Source organism: Mobula birostris, chromosome 1 (genome assembly GCF_030028105.1).
Source record: "Mobula birostris isolate sMobBir1 chromosome 1, sMobBir1.hap1, whole genome shotgun sequence".
In the NCBI taxonomy this organism is placed as follows: Eukaryota; Metazoa; Chordata; class Chondrichthyes; order Myliobatiformes; family Myliobatidae; genus Mobula; species Mobula birostris.
The window spans coordinates 105,398,025-105,417,448 of record NC_092370.1 but is presented as its reverse complement, the minus strand read 5'-3'; the positions used below and the strand labels follow the sequence as shown (position 1 = coordinate 105,417,448).

General features: G+C 41.4%; 1 protein-coding gene across 1 annotated transcript in view; it reads left to right on the top strand.

Moving 5' to 3' along the window:
• LOC140202596 (CCN family member 4-like) overlaps nt 1–18,721 on the top strand; it is a 55,148-nt gene extending 36,427 nt beyond the window's left edge. The window contains exons 2-5 of the mRNA XM_072267680.1: nt 11,770–12,058; nt 14,748–15,002; nt 16,610–16,803; nt 17,958–18,721. Coding sequence (XP_072123781.1) covers nt 11,770–12,058; nt 14,748–15,002; nt 16,610–16,803; nt 17,958–18,257 — 1,038 coding nt within the window. The 3' untranslated portion in view covers nt 18,258–18,721. The remainder of the gene's footprint in view (nt 1–11,769; nt 12,059–14,747; nt 15,003–16,609; nt 16,804–17,957) is intronic.
• The last annotated feature ends 703 nt before the right edge of the window (nt 18,722–19,424 follow it).

Below are 19,424 nucleotides of genomic sequence, written 5' to 3'. Positions count from 1 at the left end.
GCTGTGTGGCCTGGTGGGACCCGTACTTAACGATGAACACCAGTGAGCATTTTAGATGGATTAAAGACGGATAAAGGTAAACATTCATGTCAGTTTTGAAAATCAGCAGTAAAGCTCAATTTTCAAGACTATCAGAGTTGGAAAATTCTGTAAAGTCACGTGGCAGAGAACATCCTGTAACTTCTAAAATAAATAGTGGGACGGGAGTGAAGAGAGATAAAAGCTAGCATGGTTCAAAATCAATTAAAATAGTAAATAATAATTTAAATTAATATGACAATTAAAAGCAGAATTTCAAGAGGATGATGGACACAAGGAAGAAAAGTAACAATAAATGTCAGCATAAACCATAGTTTTAATTTGGTCATCTGTGCATGACTATGCATTTCATAATGTCAATGTTAATTTTAAAATTGTTATTCCTAATATCTGTTACTTAGATATTTGAGAAGTCAGCAGGTTGCATTTGAGTGATTTTGCTATTTTAGTATTAGCATTGAGTGGTTTTGTCACCATAATAACATCTGCACATTTTGAACTGATGCTTTAATAGTTTCATCATTGTAATCTTTATATTGGTTTTATAATTTAAGCAGTCCCTGAGGTTTTGTTAAATATTTCTTCCTGTTTATTAACAAATCCTACCACCACCTTTGCTTCAGGAACTGTAAGCAGCATTCATGAGGTTTAACTATTGGCATATTCTCATTTCTGTATTCTCTCCAGTCTTTCATCTTAAAATTCTCCAGCTTGTATCCCACCCACACCAATTTCTGCTGGGCTGTCTTCCTGAATTCCCACTCCGCAACTGGCTTAATTTTAAAACCCTGCTCATATTTAAGCTCTTCCTGGACTCACCTCTACCAAACTCTTATTCAGCTTTACTTATTTACTCTTACTGCACACTCGATTCCCTTGACTCTTGCCCATTATATATCACCATCACCCTGACCCTAACTTCCACTCTGTTCCTTAGTCCCTTCAGTCCATTGTTAGCTGTTTTTTCTTCTGTTCTAAGCTTTTGAATTCCCCCTAAAGGTTTACCTTTCCGCTTTGCTATTTATTTTTCAAGATCCTCCTCCCAAAACCTGATGCTACATCCAAAATTTTCTTTCCACTTAATATCTTGATATTGGATCAAAGGCTAATTTTTCCATCTATTTTTGTCAGTCACCTGAAGTCAAAGTTCTTCTGTCTGCATTGTATGAATGCAAGTTGTTGTGATTGTTTGACTGGCTTTGATACCTTTCAGCTTTTATTCCAGTGTATATATTACTCAAAGTCTTCTGTCTCTTGCCACTCGTCTTTATGGGCATAAGAAATAACTGAATGGAAAACTACAATTGGAGCGTTCTGAGCTGTTACCAACCAATCATTCAATGGCTGCTTGGATATACAATATGAGTACTACCTTTGTTCTTGATTAATCTTCCCATGTGGTTGAAATTTTGTGCTGATGCTACCAAAAAAAGTTGCACAGACATCTGAGTTTAACCAGCTGCTAATAGGTTTCACAACAGGCTCACTTTTCTAATTCTCCACCCTTACCTTCAATGCTCTGCTTTACCAGCAATTACTGTCTGTGTTTAATTTTGTTCCATCCTGCTCTCCAAACCTGCCAAATAGAATTTCTGATGCAGTCCTCGGAGGAGGGTGGGGAAGGATAGTTGCCTTTGGGCTGGTTCTCCTCGCCTCTGGTATAGAATTATAATACCGCCTCTGAGCCTTTTCTGAGCTCTATAACACAGAAAGATTAGTTCCTGAAGTGAGATACTGGTTAACCTATTCACTAACCCCATGACCATCTTTTATCCAGATCCCTTAATATATAAAGTTAACAAAATCTTTCAACCACAAATTTAGAGTCAACAGCAGACCTAACATTAATTTACATTTACGGATGGCAGTTCCAACTTGCACAGTTTTTGTACAGAACAGTTGAAAACCAAAAGCATATGCTAATTAAAAATCTGAAAGACCTAGCTCTAGATTATAAACTGTAATTCTAGCAACTTGTCATTTCTCTATCAACCTGTCTTATCATTTCCGTTTAATAACTCAAAAACTTTGGTCAAGTCATTCTAACTCCTCTGTACCTACTTCCGAGCACTTTAAAACTACGCCCTCTTCTGATAGCCATTTCAGCCCTGGGAAAAAGCCTCTGACTATCCACACGATCAATGCCTCTCATTATCTTGAACACCTCTATCAGGTCACCTCTCATCCTCAGTCGCTCCAAGGAGAAAAGGCCGAGTTCACTCAACCTATTCTCATAAGGTATGCTCCCCAATCCAGGCAACATCCTTGTAAATCTCCTCTGCATCCTTTCTTTGGTTTCCATGTCCTTCCTATAGTGAGGTGACCAGAACTGAGCACAGTACTCCAAGTGGGATCTGACCAGGCTCCTATATAGCTGCAACATTACCTCTCGGCTCTTAAACTCAGTCTCATGACTGATGAAGGCCAATGCACCGAATGCCGCCTTAACCACAGAGTCAACCTGTGTAGCAGCTTTGAGTGTCCTATGGACTCAGACTCCAAGATCCCTCTGATCCTCCACACTGCCAAGAGTCTAACCATCAATGCTATATTCTGTCATCATATTTGCAACTACCAAAATGAACCACCTCACACTTATCTGGGTTAAGCTCCATCTGCCACTTTTCAGCCCAGTTTTGCATCCTATCAATGTCCCATTGTAACCTCTGACAGCCCTCCACACTATCCACAACACCCCCAACCTTTGTGTCATCAACAAATTTACTAACCCATCCCTCCACTTCCTCATCCAGGTCATTTATAAAAATTACAAGGAGTATGGGTCCCAGAACAGATCCCTGAGACACACCACTGGTCACTGAGCTCCATGCAGAATATGACCCATCTACAACCACTCTTTGCCTTCTGTGGGCAAGCCAGTTCTGGATCCACAAAGCAAGGTCCCCTTGGATCCCATGCCTCCTTACTTCCTCAATAAGCCTTATCGAACGCCTTGCTAAAATCCATATACACTCCATCTACTGGTTCTACCTTCATCAATGTGTTTAGTCACATCCTCAAAAAATTCAATCAGGCTCATAAGGCACGATCTGCCTTTGACAAAGCCATGCTGACTAAAGAAGGGAAGGAGAGGGGAAAAACCTAGGCTTGAGCTTTTCTTTTGCTTTCTCTGACTGATGACTCTCTTCAATGAAGCCTTGAAGAGCTAACGTCTCAAGATGACCACTCTGCCTCTATCCACTCCAACGATGGCTAGTGTGCTTGCCACTGCCTTCAGTTAGTTTGCTCTTCCTTATCAATCCCAAACACCGAATGGTCGCCGGTCAAAGCTTTTTTAGTAAATTGCCACAGAACTCTGCCTTTAAAATCTCAATCGCCGTCCTGATTGAAAAGTAGCTCTCTAATGCAGTCCCTGCCATGGATTGTCCAAACCCACGACTCTGACAGTAATTTTGCAGTGATAGATATCTTGGAGATCTCAAACAGCAATGTGTGAATAAGAGCAAGGGGATGAAAACATGCATAATGTGGTTGATATGAAGGTGAAAGGGAAATTATGGAGGTTGAGGTAGGATGGGAGTCACACCAGGAAGAAGTTTTCAAGGAACAACTCAGTGATATTTTTGGATTACTTCAAGGAGAAAGGACATCACAATTTCAGGAGTGATTTGCAGTGGACAATATATAATACCGATGACATTGCTGGCAATGATGCACATGCTGTATTCTAAGAGGTGGTATCGTTCCAATGTTTAAATCTGTGCATTTTTGCCATTTAATTAAATACAGGTTGATGTCGATGAGATAGACATAAGTGAACAGTAAATTAAGAAATGCAAACTTCATACCATCTCTCGGTGTGGAAATCACCAAACCTGGATTGACAGACATGAGTATCTAAAGTAGTAGGAATGTATGCCATAGCTTGTTACAAAGGGTACATAAATTTATGTAGAATTTTAGCAATGTGTTGACTATATAAGGGACACGTTGAAAGATGTTACTCACAGAAAATCCATTTGTATTGACATGCACCAGGTATAAATGGAGTTTGTAATGCCAACAGTAATTGGTCCTGAAAGCCCCAGTAGTAACTGATCTTTGAAAGATAAGTATGGAATCAAACTTCTTGACAGTGCTCATAAATATATGCTGTTAAAAAAAATTCCATCTCACTGTTCCTTTTTCCATAATTAGTTCCAGTTGTAAATCAAAACTAGGCACCTGGCTCACCAGGTGAGGTTCACCTGCTCACTTTCAACCCACCAGGGCCCCCAGATGCTGAGCTTTCAGATCACTGGGCTCCATTTAAATTTTCAGGTTCACTGTGTTGGATAAGAGTGTAGAATTGTCTTTTTTCTTACATTTTCCTTCTAGTTTAACTTTGCAATACTTTCTTATAATTTTTATATAATTACCTATATACGTGTAAGTGTTCAGTAAATTTTCTAGCAATTGACGTATAGCTGATTCCTTATTTTCTAGAGGCTTCTCAGTTTTTCAGTAGTAGGCATCATGCCACTTGAATCTGGCTATTTCATAAGTTACACCTTATCAATGGAATGTTCTTTTATCTCTAGTTTGAGCATGAGACGACCATGACATGTTTTTCTTTGTTCATTCTTTGTTTTTATAACATTTAATAGAATGGCCGTAACCACCAAGCTTCATGCCTCACTCTTGACTTTCCAAAGAACCTCTGGATTAATATCACCAGAACCAAAAACTGGAAGATTTATTGTAATAAAGATAATGAATTGAGCGTGTGTTGGTGTATTTATGAAAACAGCAAGCAATAGACTGGAAAATCTGCCTGTCTTGCAATACTAATTCCTGAGTGTGTCAGATAAACGCAAACACGGGGAAATCTGCAGATGCTGGAACTTCAAGCAACACACCTAAAAGTTGCTGGCGAACGCAGCAGGCCAGGCAGCATCTCTAGGAAGAGGTAGAGTCGACGTTTCGGGCCGAGACCCTTCGTCAGGACTAACTGAAAGAAAAGCTAGTAAGAGATTTGAAAGTGAGAAGGATCTCCCCCTCCCCCTCCCACTTTCAAATCTCTTACTAGCTCTTCTTTCAGTTAGTCCTGACGAAGGGTCTCGGCCCGAAACATCGACTCTACCTCTTCCTAGAGATGCTGCCTGGCCTGCTGCGTTCACCAGCAACTTTTATGTGTGTTGTGTCAGATAAATACAGTTTTACTGTACTGTAGTCCTGTTTGACCCGGTGTGGACTTTGTTGCATTGTAACAATGAATAGAATTCTAGGTCAGTATTCAACATCTATATAAGTTCTACTTTGAAAACAAACCATTGTGTAATGTTGCATTAGTGAGGTCATCCAACAATTTAAATTAATATTCCAAAATTTTCCTAACAAGTATATTCTTAGTTTTATTTGGTTGCTGGTCACCTGTTTTTTCTGTCCTTATTTCTCAAACTTCTTTTGGACAGCACAATGAAGAGAAATATCAGGTTACTGCCCATCTAAATTTGCTGAGTTCTGATTTGCATTCCAATGTCACCTTATCACACAACTGCCTGGAGCAGAATGTCTATCTCACAGAATTTTATTTAAATAAGTGCCTGCATAATAGGAATTTGGCCCGAGTCCTTGTGGGTGTTGGGTCTCTGTTTACTCCTTCTCCCTCTTCAATCATCCCTCAGTTTTTATGCTCAGCAGGCTCTCCTTGCTGGGCATTTGGGCTAACTATGTGCAAGTTTGGTCTGTGGGTAACAAACAAACCAGTGCATGCTTTTCATGGTATAAGAAGCCAGTTGGTCAATTACGGAACTCCAAATGGGTTATAATAATGATTTTATATCCTATCACAAGACAGCATTGCCAGAGGACACAATCAAAATACATTTACATTGCTCTCAACTTTCCTTCACTCCTATTTTTTGTATCTTCGTACACCCTTTGTTGTCCTCTTTTCCGTCTGGTGAAATAATGTACAAAACTGTTGTTGACATAAATTTATTATAAACAGGGAGAGTAGAATTACAGCAATAAATTTTCCAAACAAGAAAACAACCAAGCACTTTTTTGTTGGAATCATTATGGATGTAGATGTCACAGAATGGAATTCTTTCCTCTTTGATAGCTCAGTGTCTTTGGCAACCATTCCCTGGCCAAATATAACTACCAGGATTAATTGAAACCCTATTTATTTGTTTGTTTATTTATTTAGCAATGCAAGATGGTGTACACCCTTCCACCCCTCCGAGCAACCCCGATTAGACCTGACCGAATCTTGTGACAATTTATAATGACCATTGAAGCTACTAACCGACCTGTGTTTGTACTGTGGGGGGAAACCGGAGCACCCAGGGGAAACCCACACATTTCTCGGGGAGGACGAACAGAGCCTCCATGCAGAAAGGTGCTGGAATCGAACTCTGAACTCTGACTCCCTGAGCTGTAATAGTGTCGCGTTAACCACTATGCTACCATGGTGCCCATAAGACATTGCCTGCTGCAGTGAGAGTATGTCTTCGCTTCCCTCATGACGTCAAGCTGCAAGAGACTGCAGATGTTAGAATCTGGAGTGGCAAACAACCTGCTGGAGGAACCCAGTGGATCAAACAGTATCCGCGGAAGGAAAGGGATGCAAAGGCAAGAGTTTTTACGCAAAACATGGACAATTCCTTTCCTCCCACTAATGCTGCTGAATCCACTGAGTTCCTACAGCAGATTGTTTGCTGTCCCTCATGACAGAGATCTCAGTTTGTGCCTACTGATGCCAAGAATAAGTGATTTAACATTCCATATTCATCCCCATTGAGGTGGAAGTGTACCCAAGTATAGAACAACACACATCAAAGTTGCTTGTGAATGCAGCAGGCCAGGCAGCATCTGTAGGAAGAGGTGCAGTCGACGTTTCAGGCCGAGACCCTTCGTCAGGACTAACTGAAGGAAGAGTGAGTAAGGGATTTGAAAGTTGGAGGGGGAGGGGGAGATCCAAAATGATAGGAGAAGACAGGAGGGGGAGGGATAGAGCCAAGAGCTGGACAGGTGATTGGCAAAAGGGATACGAGAGGATCATGGGACAGGAGGTCCGGGAAGAAACACAAGGGGGGGGGGACCCAGAGGATGGGCAAGAGGTATATTCAGAGGGACAGAGGGAGAAAAAAGAGAGTGAGAGAAAGAATGTGTGCATAAAAATAAGTAACAGATGGGGTACGAGGGGGAGGTGGGGCCTTAGTGGAAGTTAGAGAAGTCGATGTTCATGCCATCAGGTTGGAGGTTACCCAGACGGAATATAAGGTGTTGTTCCTCCAACCTGAGTGTGGCTTCATCTTTACAGTAGAGGAGGCCGTGGATAGACATGTCAGAATGGGAATGGGATGTGGAATTAAAATGTGTGGCCACTGGGAGATCCTGCTTTCTCTGGCGGACAGAGCATAGATGTTCAGCAAAGCAGTCTCCCAGTCTGCGTCAGGGTCTCGCCAATATATAAAAGGCCACATTGGGAGCACCGGATGCTGTATATTACCCCAGTCGACTCACAGGTGAAGTGTTGCCTCACCTGGAAGGACTGTTTGGGGCCCTGAATGGTGGTAAGGGAGGAAGTGTAAGGGCATGTGTAGCACTTGTTCCGCTTACACGGATAAGTGCCAGGAGGGAGATCAGTGGGGAGGGATGGGGGGGGACGAATGAACAAGGGAGTTGCGTAGGGAGCGATCCCTACGGAATGCAGAGAGAGGGGGGAGGGAAAGATGTGCTTAGTGGTGGGATCCCGTTGGAGGTGGCGGAAGTTACGGAGAATAATATGTTGGACCCGGAGGCTGGTGGGGTGGTAGGTGAGGACCAGGGGAACCCTATTCCTAGTGGGGTGGCGGGAGGATGGAGTGAGAGCAGATGTACGTGAAATGGGGGAGATGCGTTTAAGAGCAGAGTAACTTCCACCACCTCCAACGGGATCTCACCACTAAGCAAGTAACTTCCGCCACCTCCAACGGGATCCCACCACTAAGCACACCTTTCCCTCCCCCCCTCTCTCTGCATTCCGCAGGGATCGCTCCCTACGCAACTCCCTTGTCCATTTGTCCCCCCCATCCCTCCCCACTGATCTCCCTCCTGGCACTTATCCGTGTAAGCGGAACAAGTGCTACACATGCCCTTACATTTCCTCCCTTACCACCATTCAGGGCCCCAGACAGTCCTTCCAGGTGAGGCAACACTTCACTTGTGAGTCGACTGGGGTAATATACTGCGTCCGGTGCTCCCGATGTGGCCTTTTATATATTGGCGAGACCCGACGCAGACTGGGAGACCGCTTTGCTGAACATCTACGCTCTGTCCGCCAGAGAAAGCAGGAACTCCCAGTGACCACACATTTTAATTCCACATCCCATTCCCATTCTGACATGTCTATCCACGGCCTCCTCTACTGTAAAGATGAAGCCACACTCAGGTTGGAGGAACAACACCTTATATTCCGTCTGGGTAGCCTCCAACCTGATGGCATGAACATCGACTTCTCTAACTTCCGCTAAGGCCCCACCTCCCCCTCGTACCCCATCTGTTACTTATTTTTATGCACACATTCTTTCTCTCACTCTCCTTCTTCTCCCTCTGTCCCTCTGAATATACCTCTTGTCCATCCTCTGGGTCCCCCCCCCCCGTATTTCTCCCTGGGCCTCCTGTCCCATGATCCTCTCGTATTCCCTTTTGCCAATCACCTGTCCAGCTCTTGGCTCTATCCCTCCCCCTCCTGTCTTCTCCTATCATTTTGGATCTCCCCCTCGCCCTCCAACTTTCAAATCCCTTACTCACTCTTCCTTCAGTTAGTCCTGACGAAGGGTCTCGGCCTGAAACGTCGACTGCACCTCTTCCTACAGATGCTGCCTGGCCTGCTGCGTTCACCAGCAACTTTGATGTGTGTTGCTTGAATTTCCATAATCTGCAGAGTTCCTGTTGTTTGCGTCCAAGTATAGAACTATCGGACTCAATTAGGCTAAAGTAGTAATATAACTCATCGCGGACTGATGGCTTCAGAATTATACTGAAGGGTAACTGCATTTTATTGAAACATCTTACCACCAGTTTCACAAGTCAGAATGACTTGGAACACTTGGCGTTAATGAGGGAAAGTATCAATTACTGTAAGAAGAAGAGATCTCCTGAGTTCATGGTTTAGAATAAAGTTGAGGAGCATTTGTTCCGAGGGTTTAGTTCTAACACTAAATATCTTGTCCGCACTTGCAGTAGAACTTAAGAAAACATTTTCCAACATCTTTACCATGAAGAATTCAAAATTCAGCAGAACAATTTAGTGTTTAGAATTCCATCCAGTAGACATACAGTATCTACATGAGATCAAGTTCAAGTTTAATTGTCATTCAACCACACCCGTGAATGCAGCCAAACAAATCAGTGTCACCCTTGAGTACAGCTGGCTGTAGTCAAACACAATACAGCTTGCCTTCTGCTGAATGAACACTGGGGGGCAGCACTAATTCCAGCATGGACACTGTGCCACATCGCCCCCAGCACTCTGGTGGAATGCCTGACTCCAGTGGCTCCCGGGCAGCTGCAAACAGGCGATACCACGGCTTGAGGCCTTGAACTCACGACGACCAAGGTCATGCAGCTTTCCCACCATTCACCAATAAACAAATGAATTGGACTTGCAACATTTCACACCACCAATGCCCAACAGTTTCTTACAAGCACAAGAAAAGCAACTTAGCAGATTGCTCGCAGTTAAACTGCACATCTCCTTCGTTCACCATCACGTCTCTGCTGCAGGCAACACCACGGTCTGCACCAAATCCAGCTCCTTCAGGTTCTCCACCAACGAGCAACTCGCTGCTGGGGTAGACCCGCAGTACTTTAAGTTCTTCATGTCCAGCGGGGTCCTGTGATCATAAAAAATACATTTAAAAAAGACAACAAAACCTTTGGTTGACCCCGTAGAAGCCACTGCATTTGAGTGCGCTGTCATCTTACCAGAAGTAAGTAATAAATGAAGCTTTAAACTAGCTGTACATTTCCTGAAGTTCTGTCAGTCAAAAATGACCCAGGGAATAGTATGAAATGACATTTGAACAAAAGGGTGATGTTGATTTCATTGTCCTATGCTCGGGTATGGTGAGGTGCAGACACAATGAGAAAACTTGCTTGTGGTAGCATCATCGGCTTGTAGGTCCTTACAACAGTCAGAACATAAGTTATACATGAATTATGGTCATCTGAAGTTATTTATCCTCTGAAATAGCAATATTATCAAATTTAGGACAGTTTTATGATATTAAGATTGCATAGGGATTGCAGTCATTTAATATAGGATGGGTAGAAAATGTAAGGGTTAGATTTTGAACTCTAACATGAAAGTGCAATATATTAGCCCAATGTGTCTCCCTCTCCCTCCGAAAAGTAAAGGATCATGCATGCTGCTAGGAAAGTAAATATTGGACAGGAAACTGTGGTGATTTCACCATTTCTTTGAAATCAAATTGGATTCCTAGAGGGTCTCAGTAAAATGTCTTACCTGAAGAATTTGCATTCCTGACTGTGCATGTTTGCCTTCAAAGTCAAAATCAAGTTCATTATCATAAACATAACTGCATGTATGCACAGGTGCAATGAAAAACTTTCTTGCAGCCCCACCATATAACTAGCGTTCACAAGAAAAACATAAGGATAAATCCTGCATAATTTTTAACAAGTAAACACCTTTAGAAGAAGGAAAAAACACATTTTATTGCAAAGTGATCATAATGTTGCTAAAGTGTAGTGATCTTGGTTCTGCCAGTTCAAGAACTGAATGGTTAAGCCCAAGTGGGTTGGGACTTGGGGGTTCTAAACTTATCTCCTGACCAAAGCTGTGAGAAGATGGCCTGGTCCAGATGGTGCAGATTGTTGATGATGTGGATTCTCAATGTTTCAATTGGACTTGAACATACAATTATTTGACACTAAACTCAGAGTGTCACCCACCAACCAATGCTGAGTACTGCCCCTCCTGACCTAGATATTCTGCTTTATTTTTACTCCTGTTAAAGTGTTGTCCCTTCCTCCCCAGCAAGAGAAGATGACCCTATTTTTGATACCTTAGTCAAATGACCATTCTTATTTGAGCCACAACAGACTAATTGGTTGTGAAGGTGTCACAGCAGAATCTGAACCCATTGCTTCTCCAATGTCCTCACTTTCCAAAGGAGGTCCTTGAATTCTGACCACAATTTACTAATATCTTCAACTTCTACTCTTCGGAATCTGAGGGATCCAACTGTCCGGCTCTCTTTAAAAAATTACATTCAAAGTTATAGTTTACAAAATGTACTGAATTGATGATATTAGTATTAGTAAATATAGCAAGAAAACCACAAATGCAACCTGGAACGTTCCCTGCTATCACAGGCGCAGCTTTCTCACAGCACCAGAGACCTGGGTTCATCCTGACCTCTGTTGTTGACCATGTAGAGTTTGCACATTCTCTCTGTGACCATGTGGGTCTTCCTTGGGTGCTGCAGTTTTCTTCAATGTTCCAAAACCTTGCAGGTTGGTAAGTTAACTCACCATTGTAAACTGCCCCTACTGTGTTGGGGAGTGATAGCAACTAGAGGTAGTTGATGGGAACGTGGGGAGAATAAAAAGGGAAGGGAATAACACGGGATTGGTGTAAATGAGGGGTCAATTGCATGAGCTAGGGCTGTTTCTGTGCTGCCTGACTCTATTTTATCGGCTGAAACATCTCTGACTTCTTTGCAAGGGCTCACCTCTGTCCTTTTTTGTAAATCTGTTATTTCTTCCTCACAGGCCCTCACCCAGGACTCCAAGGAACCTGCAAAGGAGGACGAGAATTCGATGGATTTTGTCCACCCGAATAACCGCACCCAGTACTGCCACTGGCCCTGCCAGTGTCCAAAGCGGTTGCCCAAGTGCCCACCTGGCATTAGCCTGGTGATGGATGGCTGTGAATGCTGCAAGACATGTGCCAAGCAGCTGAGAGAGAACTGCACGGAGGCAGACACCTGTGATTACCACAGAGGACTGTACTGTGACTACAGTGGGGATGCCCCTAGGTACGAAGTAGGAATATGTGCATGTAAGTGACATACATATTTTGGCAATTTACACAAAATAAATACTTTTGTGAGAGGTTGAGTGACGGGGAGGGGCAAGGATTGCTCACTTGATTAATGGATTCAAGGGAAAGGCTATAACAACTCTAAATTACCATCTAACTTTCTGAAAGTATTCAATAAATGCCAAATGAAAGACTTGCTACATTATTGTCAATGAATTAGGAATTAATTGAAGGAGAGGAAGAAGGAGGAAGATAGTGTAAATTCGGGCAGGAGAGGTATTTTCATAGAGAGGTTATGTCTGGAATCTAAATACAACTAGGTCTAAGAAATGCATTGGAAGGAAAAATTGACTTGATGATTAATGTTCAATAAACCACTGAAGAGACTGAAGTGACTGATGTTAGGAGAGTCAGAACAATCAAAAACCATGCATTGACCATAGAATCTTCTTCACAAAAGTGAGCTATTTGGCCCATCTAGTCCTCAGAGCCTAACCTGCACTCTTCTTCGTCTAACCCTACGTTATATACATTTATATTTTGGTTATCCAACTTCTCCCTTTAATGCACGAATGCTTTTTACATCAGCTGCTCGATTTCATTTTGACCACATCTCCAGTACTGGATGCAGTTCTGGTCTCCTTACTTGAGAAAAGATATTGCAAACAAGACAAAATCTCCAGGTAGTGTAAATCCAAAGCAATACGCACAAAGTGCTAGAGGAACTCAGCAGGCCAGGAAGCATCTATGGAAAAGAGTGAACAATTGACGTTTTGGGCCAAGACCCTTCATCAGAACCGAAGACCTGAAGAAGGGTCTTGGCCTCAAATGTCGACTGTTTACACTTTTCCATAGATAATGCCTAACCTGCTGAGTTCCTCCAGCATTTTGTGTGTATTGCTTGAGAAAAGATATACTGGCTTTCAAGGTGGTGTGAGGAGGTTCACTAGATTGATTCCAGAGATGAGGGAGGTTAGCCTATGAGGAGAGGGTGAGTCACCTGGGACTATACTCACTAGATTTCAGAAGAATGGGAGGGGATTTTATAAAAAATATTTAAAATGATGAAAGGGATAGATAAGGCAAGAGGCAGGAAAGTTGCTTCCATTCATAGGTAAGACTAGAACGAGGGACATAGCTTCAAGATTTGGAGGAGTAGATTTAGGATGGAGATGATGAGGAACTGCTTTTGCCAGAAAGTAGTGAATCTGTGGAATTGTCTGCCCAGGGAAGCAATAGAGGATGCCTCATTAGATGTAGTTAAGACACAAATGGATTAATTTTTGCATAGAAGGAGGATTAAAGATTATGGGAAAAAGACAGGTAGGTGAAGCTGAGTCGATGGCCAGATCAGCCATGATCTTATTGAATGGCTGAGCATGCTTAATGGGCCAGTTGGCCTAGTTCTGCACTTATTTCTTATGTTCTCATGTTTTTCATGTGGTAGCCAATAGTCTGCTGGAGGAATTCAGCAGGACAAACAGCATCTGTGCAAGGAAAGAAAATTATGACGTTGCAGGTCGAAAACCTGTATCAGTGGTTTCTTTTGTCTCCATTTTACTACTTCCTGTGTTCATGGCTTCTTAATCATTACTCTGCTTTGGATAAAGAAGCACCTCCTGAACTCCTTTATTAGATTTACTAGTGACAATCCTATATTCGGGATTGGTTTCCCCATGGGTGGAACCATTTTCCCAACAAATTTAGACACAAGAGATTCTGCAGGTGTTGGAGATCTTGAACAACACACACAAAGTACCTCAGGAACTCAGCAAGTCAGGTGGTATCTGTGGAGGGCAATAAGCTGTCAACATTTTAGGCAAGGGATCCTTCTTCAGCAAAAACTTTGACTGTCTTTTCCCTCCATAGGTGCTGCCTGACTTGCCGAGTTCCTCTATAACATTGTGTGTTCTGTCAATTCGGCAGCTTTTAAGTTCTTTGACTCCCTTCAGGGAGGAGAAGCAAAGAAGGGCAGGTGGAAAAACAAGGGATGAACATCTCTTTTTCCAACATAGGTTTAATGTATTTTGCAGGAGTTCTTTACACTGCGACTTTTGTTAAAATCTTATTTGTAACTGACTTCTGCTCCCTCTTTTATGGGTCCAGATATCCATGTGGCCAGGGGCACATTGAATTGAATCTACAAATAATTGGGCCACTTCTGGGTACTTTGATTGGATAATTTGAGGGAAAAAATGGAAATATTAAGGGACAGAATGAAATATCAGTAGCAATACTTTAGGTGTTTCCATAGCAAGAAAATGAAAGGGATTACAGCGTCACCCATGCAGTGACAAAGGATGATGGTATTCTGGTCATGCAAATCAAAAAAACAATGATAAATACTGGAAATCTGAAGTAAAACCAAGAATTGCTGCATTTATGGAAATAGTTATGTTGTCAGGTCTGGAAGATTTGTTCAGAACTAGGAAAGAGAACTCTTACCAGTTCTCATGAAATGTCTCAGACCTGAAATATTAACTCTGCTTCTCTGCTCTTAGATACTGTGATCAGTTAATGTTTCCAGCATTTAGGGAATGCTGGATATTTTGGCAGCAGTGCCATCCCATGGATAAAGTAAGAATAGCAGGAATTATTATTATTCAAATGACCTGAGTTGAATAATATCATGTCAAATAAGTTAGTTATTTACATATATTAGATAATATTGAAATATGAACAAATCTTTACTATTTAATATTTTTAGATATGGGTGGAATTGGTTGTGAACTCAATGGAGCCAGGTACTACAATGGTCAAAACTTTCAACCCAACTGCAAGTACAAGTGTACATGTATGAATGGTGCAATCGGCTGCATTCCAGTGTGCAGGGAGTCCCGTCCTCCGCTCATCTGGTGTCAGAACCCCAAACGTATAAAAATACCAGGAAAATGCTGCGAGCAGTGGATATGTGATGACTCAAAGCTGAGAAAGACTGCACCTCGCCATGTGTCCATGTCAGGTAGGGCAACTTGACCGTAAAGGGCAGTAATCATGGTCTTGAGGTCCTACAGAACCTTGTATACTGAGCCACTGCCTGAAATGGTAAGCGAAGCACTTGCAATAATAATCTTCAATAGGAAATCAATTAAATAACTGAAAGGAGAAAGCTTGCAGATTTGTGGGACTGAACAGCGACTTAATAGATAAGTGTTTCAAAGAGACTGCCTTTGTACTTTGGGATGTATCTGGGATGTATCATTCTGTGATTCTTCACCCCATAGTCTCCTCCTCTCCTCTCCTGAGAGCTCTCCCAGTGATAGACAGGCAGCCTCCTTTACCTTGTTCATGCCTTCATTTGTGAAGTACAACACTTTTCCCAGCACACTAATTGACAACAGGAGTAGTGCGAGGGCAATTCTAGCCAAGTTGGTCATAAATGCAAACCTTGCAAGCAAGCACATCAATAATTGTCACTCGTTACCAATTAGAAATGTCAAATGAAAATAACTCCAACCAAGGGCACATGGACTAGTTTTGCCATTTAGTTCTTCATCCAGGTGAGGTCAGCTAATTTATCAAAGACTTTATACTGAACCCATATCTTCCCGGTCCGTGTATCACAGTTTGAATTCATTAGACTACAGCCACTAACTTGGGATATAAAGTCCTTGTGATAAAAATGAAGTCAATGGCAAATGTGTGGAACATATTCCCTGTTAATTCATTCAGGCCCAATCAATTGATGTCTTTTGGAAGGTCTGGAACAATTCTTCTCAAAAACACGTTCTGAGAATGACAGCAATGATAATATAACTTTATTCAACTTTAGACAGTAGGTTTGGAAATAGTGGAGCATCAATAATTGGTTTGTTTCTGCAGTGAAGCGTGAAAGAAGCCGATATGAACATTGAAGTAACCTATTCTCTTTCAACCCCTTCTGTTGCTTTGAATTTCCCATTTATCAACGTCTCCTTTAGTCGCTCTGGCTTCAAATATTGTGGAAGATTCCACAAACTCATTTTTATTTTGTTCTTCATTAGTCACCAATGATCCTTGAAGACCTCAGTTGAGAAAATACCATGGATTTTTCCTCTTCACTCATAAGTGAATTGGGCAATTGGAGACACGAGACACTGCAGATGCTGGGATCTGGAGCAACAAATAAAATGCTGGAAGAGCTCACCGATGGGAATGGGGGAGGCATTGACGCAGAGTGTTGACCTGAAATTTTGAGAGTTCCACAGCCCTCACGGATGCTGATTGACCTGCTGAGTCCCTTCAGAAAATGCTTTGTTGAACTTAGTAAAATCAAGAGCAAAAATTAGAGATTGTGGGAAAGGGAAGGGAGTAGGGCTAACTGCGCAACCAGTGCAAGCAAAAGGCCCCAAAAGCTTCCTCCTGTAATGTATAATTCTGACCCATGAACAATTGGTGCTGAATTAGCAAAATTATGTTGTAGCTCATAATGCTAAAAATAGAGCCAGTATTTCTCTAGATGAGGTACGAAACTTAGTGGTATCAATTGTACAATACTTTGATCCTAGTAGAAAACTTGTTCCTAAGTATTTGCTGATTTGGAAAGAATGGCAATTATTCGGACTAACCGTTGCTTTGTCATCTTTTTAGCGTTCCAAGGGGAATCGGAAGTATGGCACCAGAACTGCTTAGTGCAAACTACACCATGGAGTGTATGCTCCAAATCCTGTGGAATGGGGATTTCAACCAGGATTTCAAATGAAAACCATCAGTGTAAGATGGTGAATGAAAGACGCCTTTGTTACTTAAGGCCTTGCAACATTGACATTACCAAACATATCAAGGTAATCTTCTTGGTCTTTATTAAGTTCATCAAATTCTTATTCTGGGGCACTCAGGGTGACCCCCTAAATAAAAGTATACCCATTACCTTGGTGATTGGGTTCTATGTGGAAGGAGTAGTAGATCTTGATAGGGTATTAAAGTCGAATTTGATTTCTGATTAACAATTGGATATAAAGTCTGCTTAATGTTCATCCCCCTCCAAATACCAAGGGCATCAAGCGTCAGCACATAGTGCTTAATCCTGGATTGCACAACCTTCTTGTGGACTCCAAGCTGTGACAGAAAGACCACTCGCATGTGGCATTAGTTGTAATGGAATTGTTAATTTTGTCATGCTAGACTTTTAATATTTACTTTCTCTGCTTTTGTGTGCGAAGTATGCTGTTTGTGAAGTATATAAAAATTCTCCATAAAGCTTGACCTTCTAGGCTGCTCTGCTGGTAATTTAATAATGTTGGATTGTTTCCTTCAATCACAATTTGAAAGAAAATCATGAGCTTGTTTTTTGTGGCTAGTGGTAATTGGAGGAACATTATCACAATGAAAAAAGATGGAATGTTAATGAGGATATTTGTGAGTGGAGAGAGAGGAGGTACTTATTTTAACAAAACATAGCTGCCTTCAGAATGCCTCTGAAGTGAAGTGTTTGCATGTACAGAGGATAGTTGGTGACAACATTTCAGTGCTGTAACTTTAGTTTACTGTGTAATTATACAGAATCTATCTCCATTTTTCAAATGGAATAGAAAGCCTTCAGCAGTTAACTGGACATAAGTTTGCCTGTGGCACAGTTCCTAACCACTGCTTTATTGATCTAATTTTGAACTAAAAAGAGTTCATCTTGCACCCATTAATAATCTGATCTGAATATATGTGCATTCACAAAACAGAAACTCAACAGAACTAAAAATCCCCATACTAAAATGTACTTGTAATTCAGTAACATGAAAATATAAAAACAGAGACTCCCCAACCTTTTCCAAAGGCCCATTACTTTGAGACCAACTAACCTCGTCAGTTTAGCTTATAAAACATGCCACAATGCCGAAGCAGTGGATACAGGAAATGGCCTTATGAACGGCATTGAAATGATCTCAGGTTTGGAATTGTGAATAAAATGACCAAATTGAATATTTCTTGTTTGCTCTTACAGGAGGGAAAGAAGTGCCTCAGTGTCCTGAAGCAGGTGGAACCCATAAACTTTACCTTGTCTGGGTGTGTGAGCCAACGCACATATCGGCCCAAATACTGTGGCATCTGCACAGACGACCGATGCTGCACTCCCCAGAAATCAAAGACCATTGAGGTGAATTTTGACTGCCCTGATGGTCTGGGCTTCTCCAAGAACATGATGTGGATAAACTCCTGTTTCTGCACCCTAAGGTGCGAGAAACCAAATGACATCTTTGCAGATCTGTTGTATTATCCTGACTACTCTGAAATCGCAAACTAAGTGCTAAGAAGTGCATCCTTTTGACTAACTGCTGACAAGAATGGCAAGAATGCTGGAGAATAAATGCGATTTTGGCCTGAAGTAACAATGCAAATCATGTACCTGTCATCAATTGCCAGAAAGATACAGGTTCCATATCTCAGCTTTGAGGAATTATCATTCTTGACAAAATAAAATAAATTTATTTAGTGAATTAAAATATTCAATAGAATATTTAAAGATATTATTTACTGAGGTGTTGCAAGTTCAGTCGGTCGATAGATAGCTGGTGTTTTAAAGTCTCTTTTTCAGATTTTCTCATTTGATACCAATCTGAGTATTGCAAAAAAAGATACAAAAGTTAGGGGAAAAAAAATTCAAGCATCAACAAAGCAACTTCATTCCTTCTACATTGAATTTAAACTGAACTGTTTTCCTCTGGTCAAATAAAGGATTAGGATCCAATGGCAATATTAATTTCCAAAGGTGTTAATTTTGGTTTGCTCATTCCACCTCTGTCTGCAAGACATCATGGGTTTCAAGCAGCACTCTAATGTAACCATGGCAAGCCTAAGGCACACGCAAAAATTTGTTGGCATGCAGCATGCAGTGCCATCAATTGATTCTTTAAACCCCATCCATAAATAAAAAAATACATAATTATCCTTACTGCCAAATGAAGCAGCAAATGTTTATAACAACCCAAGAACAGTGAGATATCTTCACAGTAAACTTCTCAAACTGGTTTGGTACCAACCGGATGGTTGCAAGAACACAGGACATTGGATAATACATTTTGAAATCCTCCCAACCTGGTATATACATCAGCATTTGGATGGTAAATGGTTAGAATAACAACACTCTTTAGATTAATAATAATAATTTTAGGAAGTTTTCTAAAATGCTTCATTTATTTCTGGCTGTCGGCTATACTTTTATTAATATTAAAACAACTAATATACATAAACAGGACATTATTTTTCCTTCAAGAAAGCTCATAATTATTTTATTTATTCAGTAATCAGCAATACTCTCTGCATAAAATTACCATGGTGCTCAAGTTTTCAGAAGAATATTGCTATTTGGGCATACAATCTCAAAAACTTTTGCCACACCTGCCCTAGTGTGCACTCCAGGTTGCCATTTCACTGGGACAACGATGGACAAGAACACTGTAGAAGTGCTATT